The sequence below is a fragment of the Rhinoderma darwinii genome, chromosome 10 (assembly GCF_050947455.1).
Source record: "Rhinoderma darwinii isolate aRhiDar2 chromosome 10, aRhiDar2.hap1, whole genome shotgun sequence".
Classification (NCBI taxonomy): Eukaryota; Metazoa; Chordata; class Amphibia; order Anura; family Rhinodermatidae; genus Rhinoderma; species Rhinoderma darwinii.
The window spans coordinates 104903935-104919697 of NC_134696.1; the positions used below are offsets into that span (position 1 = coordinate 104903935).

Consider the following 15763-nt stretch of genomic DNA (forward strand, 5'->3'; position numbering starts at 1 on the left):
GTATCAGTGTCGCACACTGTATGAGAAATTTGACGCATCTTGCTAGATATCTTAGACCCTTCTCCTTACTCTATGTCTGTGCTGTGGTAATCTACATAAATTTTTGTGCTCCCCAAAAAAAGGCACACGCGATTAAGAAATCTGGCGCATTTTCTGATTCCTCTTAGATACGCCCCTTTTTCTGGACACTTTTCAAAACTTTCTACGAAGGTGCAAAAAAGTGTCCGAAACGTATAATAAATTTGGTGCATGGCGTGTACATCAGTTCTTTGGCACATTTTGTACCAGAATTCTCCTGCATTTTTCTTAGTAAATCTCCCTCATTGTTTCATAGGGTTTGGCCCAGTGAACTTTTGGACATTAAATATTGCAAAATATTCTTTACGTCAAAAATTCCAACAAAAACTAAATTTACTTATTAAAAAGTAAACTTAAAAAACAGATGAGACAGTCCAACTATTTCTGAGTGCCTATGTACCCATCTTAGCATCCAGTCAGGCAGACAGGAATCGTCCAGGGACGTATCTTTCACTGGCTATAGGCCTGTAAGACTAATTGCACCACAGGTGCAGTATATATATATATATATATATTTATTTTTTTATTTTATTTTTTTAAATACATTTTTTTATTTCGTTTTGGTCGCTACCTATTTAATATTTCTCCTGCTATATGTATTTAGGTTACATAATACAAACATTGTGGTAATACCTCACATAAATAACTCCAATTCCTTACAATACAAAAGCTCTCCATTCCAGTTAATGTTCCAAATTAAATTAATACTGATTTAGAAGTTGCTGCCAATAAGTAAAGAAATATGAGTCGTCAGTGGTGTGTCAGCTGTATCCCTAGGGGAGAACTCGTCCAGACAGGATGCTTATTAGAGTTGTCATATCCATTAGGTTTCCTTTCACGCTTCTGTGTCCTATCAGTGTGGGCATCAGAGATAGACCTGTCTGTGCCAAGTGCCCAATAAAGTCAATGGTTAGGCATGAGAAGAATGTTGCTGGATGTATATATACACACCATAATGTTATTCATGTGCAGATTTCCAATGCTAACTTTGGAAATGATATGCCCATAATTCTTAACTATGTCAGTGCTTTACATTTTGTTTGTTCTTTATGCATTAGAAGTGTTTGTGTCATAAATACTACATTAGGTCATGACACATATTGCTGCACTTCCTTCTAAATAGTATTGATCATTATTCCACTTCGCATCAGCACTTGTCTATGGTCTTCCAAATGAAAGCATAGCATGGCCAGTATGCCTGAGGCTGGGTTTGGAATAGATTCTTACTATTAATTGCAGGTGTGCCCCTAACATGCACGAGGTGGGAGAAAGGTCAGGGTCAGCGCAGGAGCAGAGGCGGCTGAAACACATGGTTTTAATTTAGGCATGAAAAGTAAAACGATCTTAAAGAGTTGAAACCATCTGTACTGTTTGGTACTGGCTATGGCATCCACGAGAAGAGAAGAGTGCCCTCACCCATATCACAAAGTACAGTACAGTCCCCCGCATAAAAAGCGGCATACTGCTTATTATGTTTTTTTTTTTACATGTTTTATTCATGCCTCAATGGATTTAAAAGTTCTGAGAGGAAGCGGTGTAGTTAGGAGTTGTAAAATTAGGGTATGTTCACACGCTTAACCAAAAACGTCTGAAAATATGGAGCTGTTTTCAAGGGAATACAGCTCCTGATTTTCAGACATTTTTTAAGCCACTCGCGTATTTCGCTGCGTTTTTACGGCCGTTTTTGGAGCTGTTTTCAATAGTCTATGAAAAACGGCTCCAAGAAGTGACCTGCACGTCTTTTTCACTGCTGTTTTTTTTACGCGGCTGTTATTAAAAAACACAGCTGTAATCTACATTACAGCGCCGATCACATCATGTACAATATAGGGCACTTATAATGTGGTGACTGAGCCTCTTTAATGACACTTACTTTGTCCATACTGTCCATACTGGTAGCTTGCTACAGGATCCATGCTGTAACCTGTTGTACTGTAAGTTGGCGCGCAGTAGGACTGGGATGTGGAGAGGCTGTCCACAGATTTGATGGAATCACTGCGCTGGCTGCAGCTAGCTGAGAGGGAGTTGCTGGCTTCCAACCCACCGTGCAGAGGAGAAATTGAAAATTCTGACTGGGACTGTGGGGCCACTCCGCTGGGACTACTGAGGATGCTCATTACCTGTAATAATAACAAGAACATTAGTCATTAGTCACAAGAACCGTGTTTTAAACAGATACAGTATAAGGTTATGTTCACACAAGTTGGATGCGCTGCAGAAAAGTCTTCTCCAAATCCGATCCAGAACATGCACTGAAATCTGTCAGCATACTCGCACCAAGTGGTGCTTTCATTTGCTGCGTATATTCAGCTGGATTGACCACAGCAGAAAATGTTCGTCAGGAAAAAAAAAAGGCCCCTACTCTCCTAGCGTTGCCATAGCAATGCGTCCCCACTCTTCAGGCTGCTATGTGTCCAGGTACCCTCCTGTGGCTGCAGGGGTCACATATGATGAAATGTCATTACTGGGGACAGCCTAGACACAGAGCAGTCGAAAGAGCAGGGACGCGTTGCTATAGCAGCGCCGCGAGAGGTAAGTATAGGTTTTCTTGGTTTTTTTTTAACCTGCGAAAATTGACTTCCACATTGCACCCAATTGGGAAATTCTGCAACAAATGCACAGCGGAGCAACAGCATAAATTGACAAGTTGCAGATCTATAATCTGCACCGCGTGTCAATGTATGCATGTATTTTGTGCAGAATTTTTCCGCAGTGTGTGAATGAGATTTGTTAAAGCCTCATCCACTTTGCTGCTACTGTACTACGCTGCAGATTTTCCGCCCACAAACCCAGATAGAAAATCTGCAGGATATACACTACCTGATAACATATCCTTATACGAAAAAATATTATCACTATATAGTTTCTTATTTAGCAAGTCAGTGGCAGTTTCATTAACATTCCGTTTTAGTTCTGTGAAAATATTGTCAAGTGTAAAGGAATGTAAACTCATTAAGATGCAAGAGATTTCAGAAGAAGAGACACCTTTATCCGGAGGCTAGAAAAGTTAATATGCTTACTAAAATAGATTGGTGCAATGCTTATAATATTTACAGACCTGATATAAAATTACAATCGCAAATTACTTTAACTCATAGTGTCTTATAATGTAATCCCCACTTAACTTTTTAGCAAACTAAGGCCTCATGCACACGACCGTGAAAACACCCGTTATAACGGGTCGTAATTACGACCCGAAATAACGGGCCCATAGACTTCTGTTGGCCATGGGTACCTTCCTGTTTTCTCGTGGGAAGGTGAACGTGCCGTTGTAAAAGATAGAACATGTTCTATTTTTTTCTTTTACGGGCCGTGCTACTATACTTTATAATGGGAGCACGGCTCGGAATAACGGCCGGCTGCCCGTGGCCGGTCGTGCCCGGCCATGCTCGTAATTACGAGTCATAATTACGAGCACGGTCGTGTGCATGGGGCCTAAGTTATAATACCCTGAGAATAGTTTTTTCTTATAGACTTGAAGGGAAGTTTCACCTTTGCAATAATTTTATTTATTGTTCCATTGCACCTAAAAATTTAAAAATGAAGCCACTTTGTCAATAGTCTTAATGAAAAAAAATTATTAACAAACCCATGGAATTTTGATCCTGTTGTCATACAAAATATGCATTTTAATACCCATAACTGTATGTTAGGACATATCAAACATCCAAAAAGTAGGGAATAACACAAAGTACAAATATGTACCATGCAAAAATATAAATACTTTATTACAATAATCATAAAAACATTTTGGCCATCAAGACCTGAAATAGACAGACAATTAAAATACAATAGTGTGGAGATAGATGAGGACTACACAAGTAACATGCACTTGACATATAAACATCATAGGATGTAATGTCATATAAATGAACTATTCAGAAGAACATGCTATATATTCATGGATAAATTTAGAAAACACAGGTATACCATAAGGCAAAAATGCCGTAAAAGTAAACTACACAGAAAGACAGGTTATCAATACAGAAAATCAGTCAAAGAGGCACAAGTACAAGTGTAATTGTAGTTACATAGGTGCCAGGGAATCACCAAAAATAAAAGCCCCAGAACCTATACCGACCCGTTTGTTGCACGGTGAGCCTATACAAACAATCTCCACACTAAGAGCCCCGACGCGCGTTTCGCCGTCAGCTTTTTCAAGAATATGCATTTTGTAGGTTAGCAAGAAGTTGGGACAGATGTATGGCAATATATCTGCATAATGAGACCACACAGAGTTTGTAGTCTGTTACCATGGAAACACAGATGTGCATAGAAGCTGTTGCTTACATTTTTGTATATTAAATGCATTAGAACAATACAAAAATGGTTTAAAGGTGTACCTTCCCTTCACATTACTGAATCAGTTCTGGATTCATCGTGGCAAGGGTTGGCAGAATTCTGTAGACGTAAAAACGCAGCAGCATAAAAAAACATGTGCTTTTCGGAATGCAGTTTTTTGATGCAGTTCTAAACGCACCTCAACTGCAACATGTGATTGGGCTCTTAGGATGTGCCAAGGATGTCAGTTTTTTTTATTATTTCCTGGTTACTTTCTACCTTTTAATAATGGTAATGGAGAGCTCTAAACATAGACATATGCCTTGTCCTGCTCCTGACCCCTCTAGTTCGCTATCCTTCCTCATGACCTCTTTTTCCTACCCCCTGCACTTTGCCAAAAACTTGTTTCGCAGTTCCTCCACAGACAGGGGAGAGGAGGAGGAGAATGAGATGGCTGTTCCTGTGGAAACAGGTTAATGTGATTTCTAGAAGTGTTTGAAGCTGAGGTCTTGAGGAAGGGGCATTGTAATCCCCTGCAGTACAGGGGGGCTCCACTCCCCCATCACCTCGCCTCAATAATGTATTACTTCTTAGTATATTACCATCACTAACCAAAAATCAATTGCAAGGCGACATCTGTAAGACTTTATCTGCAGGGATATCAGGAGCCTGTCAATCTGTCTGAGTGGCAGCTTTCTCTCCCTCCCCTACTCTTTCTATCACCCCTTTCCTCTCTCTCTCTGCACTGCTGCCCCAAATCAGTCACACTCTATTTAGATTAACCTTTCTGCTGCCTGACTGCATGGAATGCTTATAATGTGTCCTTAGGCATGGTAAGAGTTAACTGTGCTACACATCTTCAATATTTTAAAAATCTTCAATGTTTTATGATTATGAATCGGTGGTGTGAATAGACCCATAGGTGTCCATGACTTTATTTACCATGTGTCTTAAGCTCATTCAATAGATTTAAGCAGAAGGTACAATAAGTACATACCAGGACAGCACTGAGCTAGCTAAGCCTCATGTAACTGTTTAACCCTTGTATACTGCTAAACATAGAAGCGGTTCTCAACCTTGTCCATAGGTCACTTGGTTAGTAGACTGAGATCTGTTCTCTCTGACGCTAGGATATGTCCTTTTACTGCCCCTTCCTCTATATCTCTCCTCACATTCACTCTTTCTTCCCTCAGCAGACATTTTTGCCCTCAGGAGGTTTCATCATCCTATCCGTACTTTAAAAAAAGAGGAGTTAAAAAAAAATGTAATTAATTCCCTCTATTTCTGAGCTGGGCCTGAGGGTCTGTGTCCGCGGAGGCTCCAGCCAGGGAAATCTGCACCCTTTATGATAAACCAAGTCAGCTTTAGACGCTCAAGTGCAATTAGGATCCCCCATCTCGAGACCATCAGCTCCTCCAACTTCTTGGGCCGCAGGAGGAAGGGAAATTGAGCTGCAGAGAAAACTACATGAAAGTGGAAGATAGGGATGAAAGACTGTCCCTCGTATACAATGCGGACAGGAACCGTATATTATCTCTGTGGATATAGGATCTGCCGTATGCAAGGATATTAGGAGATTAAACACTAACTTTACAAAAAATAACACTTTCTTGCGCACTCCAAGGGCATTCGAATTCTCTCTTGAGATTAGCTAAACAAACTAGTGTTCTAATATTATATTTTATAAAATGCATTGCCACTAGGAAGGTTAATGCAAAGTAGTAAGTTCAGCGTATAGTGAACCTGCTTATACATATAATCATATTCAAACACATATTTTAAGAGATCAACAAGTTAGGAAACTTAGCAATAAGTTTGAAGCTCTTATAATTGACAAAAAAATAAAACAATATTCTATAGTATAGGAAACCACCAAGATTTGTGTCCACTGAGAATATAATTTGAATGAAATAGGAAAGAAACTTCTTTCCTTCCAATAGCCATGCCTCACCTTTCTCTCACCCTCTCCTGGCTAAGCAGGTAGCACTCCCCTCCTTTTATTTCCCCCAGGGTTTTAGTAATGGAGAGTTCACACTGACTTATTGCTTCAAAACAAGATTTCCTGAGATCTTTTGAGCTACCCCACCAGTGCCCCCCTTTCCTTTCTGGTGGAAGGTTCGATAAATGTGAAAGACAGAATACAAAGAGTTCTGGGAATGACACATCCCAGCCCAGGGCGCTCTTTCTCCTGCCTGGCTCGGCACTGCACTGCCTCTGATCAATCACAGACCTCTATCTAGCCAAGCTTAGCCCAACTCCCTGGGCCTGATCTACATGACAAGGAGGTCAGGCCACAATAAAATATCTGAGGACAGAGAGTAGCTAGAGATAAGGATGAGATTTGTTTTTATAAGATAGTGACCTTCTCCTCTTGCTTTTCTGGATTCACTGGGCCTAATCCTTGAAATGACAGGATTAGTTATACCACTATATAATGCGTAACTTCCTCTATATTTGTTTTTAGCAATTTTAGTGGAAAATGGCAATTGTTGAAATCTATCTCTAATTTTCTATGAACATTTTTTAAGTTTTTACTGTTTTGTTTTTTTGAGGGGGGTTTCTTTATTATGAAATTCAGGCATTTACTACAGAGAAAGTCATTGTATGACAGGTATATAGTTTAGACAAGTAAACACAGATGTAAAGTCTTCTCCCCTGTAATTTTAGTTCGTTTTTTTAAATGACAGAATCACACCTGAAATGACAATGTTTGCTGCTTGATGATGGATCATAAAAAAAACTTTTTTATTTATAGAAACGTCTTTTGTGCAGAGAAAAGTATATATTTTTACGTTTATTAAAAGATCCTGTAGAAAGGGACATAACTAGAACGAGAGGCGGAATGAGGAATAAACTGAATTTTAATGCATACAGCAGCATAATTCATTTTTTTGAGCAGCAGCAATCAAGTAGTGCCATATGGCAGATCTCTTTTATGGATATAGGTGATTCCTGCATGGGCATCACAAATTAATACACTTCCTTTGGCCGTCGTACGGCCGCTAATGACGGATCCGTGGAACACGGAACGCACACAGATGGCTTCCGTGTGCAGTCCGTTGTTTCAAAGGACTAAATGAATGAAAAGGCCGAGACCGTTCCATCAAAAACTGACAGGAGTAGGACCTGTCCTATTTTTGTCGGAACGGCCACACGGTTGCGTTAAAACAACGGAAGTGTGCATGGTTCCATTGAAATGAATGTCTCAGGGTGCTATCTGTTATAAAAAACGGATAGCAACCTGAAGAAAATAACTAGTGGGCATGAAGCCTTAGCATCTCCACCACTCAGTTAAGTATGCAACATTTTCCATCCAATGGTAATCATTCATAGTGATGAGACTGGGTTCACAATGTGCGTTTTTGTTTCGTTTTTGAAACGTTGCATCCAAAGAACATAAGAAAAAAGATCTTAATAGCCCATGCGGTTTTCATTTTTTTATTTATTTTTTTAAATGCACGCGTTCTAAAAAAAACTTGTGCGGTTTTTATAAAGTAATTGGTTTCTCAATTTAACGGTCATGCGTTTTATAAAATGGCATAGGTATTTTTAAAAAAAATAAAAATGAATGCCGTTTTTTTGGCAGCTTTTCAAATGGCAACAAAAACGCCCAATATGAACCAAGTCACTTTTAAAAACAATCAATTGAAATCTTTTTAACCATTCAGAACAGCTATCAGACATGTCTAGAATGTTCCTGTTTGTCTCTATTGTGCGGTTTTGACGTCTTTGGCAATCTGATAAATTGTGTATATTTCACTGGGCTATATATGCTTAGACAATATTGGAATGTTTGTCATTCAATTTGGCAACAACTGAAACTTTCCTCCATTTGTATCTCCTACTGAACTCAAGCTCTTACTTTAAATACATTGTGCTGAACAATTGGAAGTATAGGAGCAATAAGAAACTGAGCAAAAAAATTGGTAGAATAATATAAAGCAGAAAAAAAACAGAGAGGGAGGAGAGGAGGTTGAAGAGGGAGGGGGGCTGTGAAAGTGGAGGCCTACTGATTGTTTGAAAGATATGACTATTTAGAGAGAATGACTGCATAAATTTAATTAAAGAGTTTTCACGCTGCAAATGGCTGATTGTAATTATGTTCCGAGCTTCACTTAGCAGAGAAGATGTTGCCTCTTTGTGTAATGAAGGACAGCGAGCAGATGACAGCACCTATTCAGCAGGCTCTTTTTGTCAGGTGTTGATCTGTGGGATGAAATTGGGGGGGGGGGGCGGCGGACAAGGTTGCAAAGATCGAACCAGACTCTGGGACGGTCATCTGTTAACAGTGTTTTTGTGTTTATGACCTATAGATTATTATTAGTTATAGATACCCAATAAATTTGCATCCATAATAGTCACTTCAGATGAATGTTGTGCATCCTGCTTCTGTTTACTATGTATTGATTTCCCATATAACACAAACCTATTCCACAAATTTTGCTCAGATTATAATCTTATATCGCTCTTTTTATTCAATTTTTATCCATAAATGTCACACTCTTTATCACTTTAAGTAAATCAAGGGCTCTTGCTTGTAGTCACCAATACCACTTTTGCTAGAAACAATGTCAAACTCTTACTTAAAAGGGGTTGTATGGGTTTAGAAAAACATGACTTCTGTATTTTTCAACTACAGTTGTCCACAGGTTGTGTGTGGTATTGCAGCTCAGACTTATTTGCTTCCACAGCCCATTGGATGCAATACGAGACACAAACCATGCACTGCGGTGGCGCTGTTTCTGAAAGATAGCAGCCATTTTTTTCTATTCCTATACAAACCCTTTAACTATGCCTAAATTATATATAGAATCTTAAAGTCTTCTAGAAATGACACAAGCCTTGATAGTCAGAGCTGCCATGGGGGGGTGCTAAACGGGATATAACTGTAGCCTACTAGTTATTGGGTGCAGTACTACAAGATTGCTTCTAGTAGCAGTGCTTCTGTTCTATACATATTATTAAATTGTGCGGTGTGGAGGTTTATGGCTTTAATGCAGTAAGGGTGCCCAAATGATATAATAGCAGCTCAGCTCACGATATAGGAATTTTACCTTTTCCCCAAATAAATGTAATCAATTTTGTATCTGAAAAGTTTGTATCTAACAGTCAAACAAAATATCCTGTATTTTGAAAGACTTTAATTTTCTTTTCCCATAAAAGTTTAAGCACTTTACAGGTAGTCAGGGAAAACGGGTACATTTATTAAATGATAATATCCACATGGTTGTCCGTTGTGCAGAAATTCATGCCTTTGCATACAGGTATATGTCCTTCACACTCAGGAGTTACACTTATTTCCACCTAATGAAGAGCAGTGTCAGCAGTTTAAGGCTCAATGAACACAATGCGTATTACGTGCGGGTTTGCCGCCGCATGGATTTGCGTGCGGCCATTCCGCAGCGTTATACAGTACCAGCATAGTCCATGAGATTCCAGGAAATCTCATGTACACGGTGCGGTATTTGTCGGGACAGAAATTGACCTGTGGTGTGTTTTTTTAGATACCGTATCATGTCAATTTATCTTGCGTTTCTACTTGCGAATTGTGCTGTGTAAAATCACACCAAAACCCGTAGCATGAAAACGCGCCGAAAAAAAGCATCTAAGCGTATTGAAAAGCGCACGATTAGGTGCAGTTTTTACCTGTGAATTTCCACAGCAAATACGCAACATGTGCATGTAGCCTAAGAGGTTATTTTGCACGTGTTCTGGAAGCCAAGTGTTGCATGCTTCTTGAGTACAGCGTGAATATGTGTATGTGAGGAATGAGAGAGGCTGCAGGCACAGTGTCTTATGGGCTAATTGAGGCAGATTAGGACACAGATTGGCAGTGACAGAAACTGGGCAGTGACAAGGAGGGGACAGTGAGGGCCGATTAACACCCGCGAAAACAAGCTGTCACATCTCACAAGACGTTAAATCTGCACAGCACTGAAACGCGTCAGCTCCATTAACCTCCCTCTCCCCCAGCTCTGGCTGTCCATCTATCTCAACTTGCCCTAATTTAATTTGGAAGAACTGTTACATCATTTCTCACTTCCAAGCCCTTGTTTTGCCTCATTTTATTGCTATTATTGAGTTAATGTATTGTAGTAAAATTGTAAATGTGAGCAACCTCTTAATGTGAACAAATTACTTGTGCAGTTTAATACAATACAAAAACTGGGTTTACCCGCTACAATCCTGTGAAGATCTAAGTAACACTCTGGTTATAATTACAAACAATGTCATAATATAGAAAAATCATTACGTGTAAATCTGTAATATCAGTCAGAAACTGTATCAGACATATTTTATATTCTCTATCAATCGTTCGTACTGTTATGATCTTAGCTTGTTCTGTAAGTGTATGTTCGCACTGAGTTTTTTGCAGGCAGAAAAGTCTTCCTCAAAATTCCATCTGGAATTGAGCGCCGTGGGCAAAAAACGCAGCGAAATATGCTTTCTCTGCCTCCCATTGATGTCAATTGGGGTTCAGAGACGTAAACGCCCGAAGATAGGACATGTCGCCTCTTTTTCCCGTTAGACGGTTTTTCCGCCCGTGGGAAAAAAACGCCTCCGCCTCCCATTGAAATCAATGGGTGGCATTTTCAGACGTTTTTTGTCGCGTTTTCCGTCGCGGTTTCAGCGTCAAAAAACGTGTCAAAAAACTCTGTGTGAACTGGCCCTAACAGAAGACTCCATTGTGGGCAGTTGTAGTGGACTTTCTATGATATGATCTGAAGAGCTTTTTTATTTTACATTTGGTAAAAAAAATAATTATTATGAAATAGCAAGAAATAAATATGATCTTGGACAAAATCTATATGTGTAAACCTCGCTGAATACTGGCCATTTTACAGTTTACATGTAGAATTAATCTACTTAAAAAGAAAAGTTAGGTACGTTTGTAATTACATTACATTATTTATCTTGTACTGATCGTGCGCAACAGCTACACTCACATTTTTGCTGGTTGTTACATTCAACAAGATTGTGGACAGACTCTCTCCTAAAGGTGGCTATATTGAAATTTAACAACGAACAATCATTTTTGCCAACCGATGATAGACCATCATCAGCTGGAAAGAAGTAGATTATGTTTAAAATTTTAGTGCGATACTCGGTAGTACTTGATTGTATATGGTGCAGATGATCATTCAAAAAGTTAAAGAAAAAAGAAAGTAAAGAAAATATTAAAGTTTAGTCAAAGGTCGTTCATCCTTTACCAGGTGTCATTGACCATGTATGGGCAGTTGGAATGACTGTAACAGCCAATTTAGACAGAGAGGTTATGGCTGCATCGGCGTATTGATCATTCAAAAGACGATTGTTCGTTCAACCATCAACCTACTTTTATCTAATGTGTATGAACACCTTAAGGGTATGAGAAAAAACAATCTTGTCTACAGCACCCTCTTTTAATTAGGATGAAAAGTCACAATGTCCAGGAACACCTTCACGACCAAAGCATCAAGAATTTAGGAAGAAGGCGACAGCATCCACCCAGGAGTAGAAATGTATCTGAAAGGTATTTATTACAGCATGGGAAAATGCAACGTTTCAACCCAAGCAAAGGTCTTAGGGTGTCTTCACATCAGCATTCGTTTACGTTGAGGGGTTCCGTCTGAGGTTTCCGCCGGGTTAACCCCTCAGTGGAAAGTCAAACGGAATCCTCAGCTTCCGTTTCCCTCACCAATGGTGACGGAAAGCTAGCTAATGATTTCCGTGTGTCACCGTTGTGACAGGGTTCCGTCGTTTTGGACGGAATCAATAGCGCTGTCGACTGTGCTTTTGGTTCCGTCAAGAACAATGGAACCCTGTCACAATGGTGAAAGACGGAAACAATTAGCTAGGTTTCCGTCACCATTGAGTTCAATGGTGAGGGAAACGGAAGCTGAGGTTTCCGTTTGACTTTCCACTGAGGGGTTAACCCGACGGAAACCTCCGACAGAACCCCTCATTGGAAACGAACGCTGATGTGAACAGGCCCTTATCCAAGCATAACGGTCGTTCAAGGGAGGATTGTTCATTCAACGGTTGTTCAATCATCATCTTACTTCTTGTAATGTGTATGACCGCCTTAATGGGGTTTTCTTATAATCTATATTTATCACCTATCCACAGTATAGTGATAAATATCTGATCAGTGAGGGTCTGACCACTGGGACCCCCACTGATCATGAGAACAGTCTTACCTTGCCGTTCCTGGGAGCCCCATAGGAATGGAGCGGTAGTGCGCATGCTTGACCACCGCTCCATTCATTTCAGTGGGGCTGCCGAGCGCTACCGATCAGATATTTATCACCTATTCTGTGGATTGGTGATAAGTAATGATTATGGGAAAACCCCTTCAAGGGTACGTTCAAACGTGACAGATTTGTTGTAGAATTAGTTTTTTGCGACTGTTCCATACATCTGAATGGGGTTTGCAGAAATACATGCACGTACTGCAGAAAATACCACGTTCTAATGAATGCAACAGATTTTCTGCATCAAATCTGTCGTGTGTGAACATACTCTAACAGCTTACCTGAGCTTCTCTAATGTGTGTGTGTGTGTGTGTGTGGGGGGGGGGGGGGTACTTTTTCCTACATCAGGCTGTACAGCTCTGTGCATATACTGAATGAGCAAAGAATGCTGGGAGATTTGTGAATTGTGAGTGCAGCCCTGGAGTATTAATACAGGATGTAACTCAGGATCAGTACAAGATACAGATGTAGCCATCTTTATCTGGACTTGAAGTTGACTTTTTCAATGACTTTTCAATGGCTTTTAATGCGTGATATCACACTGCCTCAAGTTATCAGTCAATATAAAATTTACTACATCTGTATGTAATGTATTTACACAGTGATTCAACTGTTTGAGTATAAATGTATTGTAGATTCATACTTTATGTAAAATGGTGATCAAAGGTGGACATAGACTTTAACCAAAACAGACAGTTTCCACAATGTCCTGTAGAATATAATGGCTGAGCTGATATTTTCAAAACTGATATGATGGGTGCTGTGTAAATGACTATCACTGTCCCAACAATTATTTATAGCATGTTAGAATATATGTAGACCGAATTTGTAGGGATTTGGATGAAATTACTTCTGCTTTCTCCTTAGTGTCAAAAGTATTAGAAAAGAGGTCAAATGCTTTCAGCAAAATAGTGGGTGGTCTTCGGAACTGCTATATACCACTAAAGTTATATACAAAACTTTTTTTTAATCAATTGTGCATTCTAACATGTTGTTAGGGACGTTCACAATCTGATCAGTGGCTGTGCCTGGTCATAGTCACAAAGATATTCTTCCCGTCTGACAAACGTTTAGTATTTTGTGGTAATGAGAATAGTTGTGTCATAAAACAGATACTGACCACTTATTTATAAGTGCTATTTACAGGTTATTGGCCGTGACTCACGGGTCTTAGTAAAGTCCATCTGTAAATTCAAGGTTAGGCTTAGTTTACATCTGCATCAGGGCTCCATTTATGGAACCCACGAACGGAATACAGACTGAAACAAACGGAAAACATAGGTTTCCGTTTGCATCACCATTTATTTCAATGGTAACGAATCTGGTGCAAATGGTTTCTGTTTGTCACCGTTGTGCGAGGGATCCGTGGTTTTGACTGAATCAGTACCGTAATCGACTCTACTATTCATTCCGGCCAAACTACGGAACCCTTGCACAGCGGTGACAAACGGCAACCATTTACACCGGACCCATCACCATTGAAACCTATGGTTTCTGTTTAGTTTCAGTTTAGATTTCGTTCATGGATGCACCTGACGGAAAGCTCAGACGGAACTCATGAACGGAGTCCCGACACATGTGAACGAAGCCTAAGACATTAAACAAACCTAAACTGAATAATAAATGTGGGCCATTGTATTTATTATTAAAAACATATAATAACAATACTATTTATTATGAATAGTAGTAGTAGTAGTAATAATAATAATCTAATACTAAGATTTGAGCAGCAAAATCCTTATCTGGTCATAACTAAAATGGGTCTTTATATCCATCTAATGTACTCTTGATATCAGAAACCTTTTTTATTTATCCTCAGTAAACAATTATATGATAACTTGAAATATAACTATGTATGTTAAATATTCCTATCGAACCTCTGTCCTCCTTGAATGTCTTTAGGAAAGAGACCTCATAGATAGTGAGTCACTCTTTGCAGCCACTTTCTCTAGTCAGATGGACAGCAGAGGAAGGGAGGGAGCTGCTGCTGCTGCGCTGAAAATGTCAGGACAAATTATTCTTGACAGTGTTAATATCTGCACCTCCTAGCAGTAATTACATGTAAATAAATAGTGAAGTGTCTCTCAGCTGGAGCTGGCTCCCCTAACCAGATGAGGCTGCCCTGTTTACAGAGCACCTCCAGAGAAATCACACTCCTCCACACACCTCCTTACTGGGGTGCCCAGATTACATTTACCCTTTCGCTACTGTTCCAGAGACGACACTCAACATAAGCCTAGTTTTCTGACTGGTTTGCATTTTTGGAAACAGAGTTTCATAATGTCAGCAAAAATAACTGCTCAAAACATTATACAAAGCAAAGCATTTACACCAAACAGCCCTTATCTGATGCAGAGTTAACAGAAAAGATACTTTGTGCTTTTATTTATTTCTTTTCTATAAATCTGTATTTTCTGTTACAAAAGATAAGCCTAAATTAGTGTGTTTAAAACCTGATCAGCTTGCATGTATTTTCCTCCCTTACAAAGAAGAGATAGAGAATGCTTTTCATCCTGGTATTTAGTAAGCTGCCCCTAGTACTGGAGGATAAATCTATTATGATTTATTATACTGAATTTTGGGCTATCTAAAGAGCACCAGCAATCTGTATATTTCACTGAAAGGAAAATTATAAAGTGATAGTACAGCAATATTAGAACTGTCTGGTTTTATATTGAATTATTAAAGGAGACTAATATAAATGGTTGTGGGTAATTGTTGTCAAGGGTCCAGCTCATTGACATGTCCCATGGGGAGGTAGTACATTTGAACCTCCAACCCAACTTTGTACGAAAAGCATTAGAGATTGGACTTAAAAAATGCAATTGCAAAAGGTGTTCAAAGTCAGTGTGAGAGTATGACTGTCTAATCTAATGCTGGGTAGTAACAGATATAGATCATTGTCTTTTTTTGAGATGCATAGGTTCTCTTTCCTAAATGTTTTGGCTTAGTGCCTATAGATCTGGTTCTGGAAAAATTACTCATTGACCCATTATTATTGGTGAGGAATATTTAGGGTGGTATTCCAGAGTCCAATTATTTTAGGTGTTTATTGTCTGTATTATGTTTATGATATTATGTGATGATGAGTATTGATAAGTTTGAGATTCAGACATAGTATCCTGTTCTGTTATATGGACTGTTTTACGGAGCCTTTGCTTTTTAATCTT

At 39.3% G+C, this 15763-nt stretch overlaps 1 protein-coding gene and 1 long non-coding RNA gene across 14 annotated transcripts in view; one reads left to right on the plus strand and one right to left on the minus strand.

The window, feature by feature from the left end:
* The window catches only part of LOC142662344 (uncharacterized), a 528950-nt gene that overhangs the window by 10881 nt on the left and 502306 nt on the right, over window positions 1-15763 (plus strand). Inside the window, exon 2 of one of the 10 annotated variants that reach the window (XR_012850913.1) lies at window positions 11771-11872. The exons of the other annotated variants lie outside the window; for them this stretch is intronic. This is a non-coding gene — a long non-coding RNA (uncharacterized LOC142662344). The remainder of the gene's footprint in view (window positions 1-11770; window positions 11873-15763) is intronic. 10 annotated transcript variants of the gene reach the window in all.
* PAX7 (paired box 7) overlaps window positions 1-15763 on the minus strand; it is an 80288-nt gene that overhangs the window by 2417 nt on the left and 62108 nt on the right. For all 4 annotated transcript variants that reach the window (XM_075840558.1, XM_075840556.1, XM_075840557.1 and 1 more), the window contains exon 8: window positions 1952-2198. In XM_075840558.1, the coding sequence (XP_075696673.1) occupies window positions 1952-2198 (247 nt within the window). The remainder of the gene's footprint in view (window positions 1-1951; window positions 2199-15763) is intronic.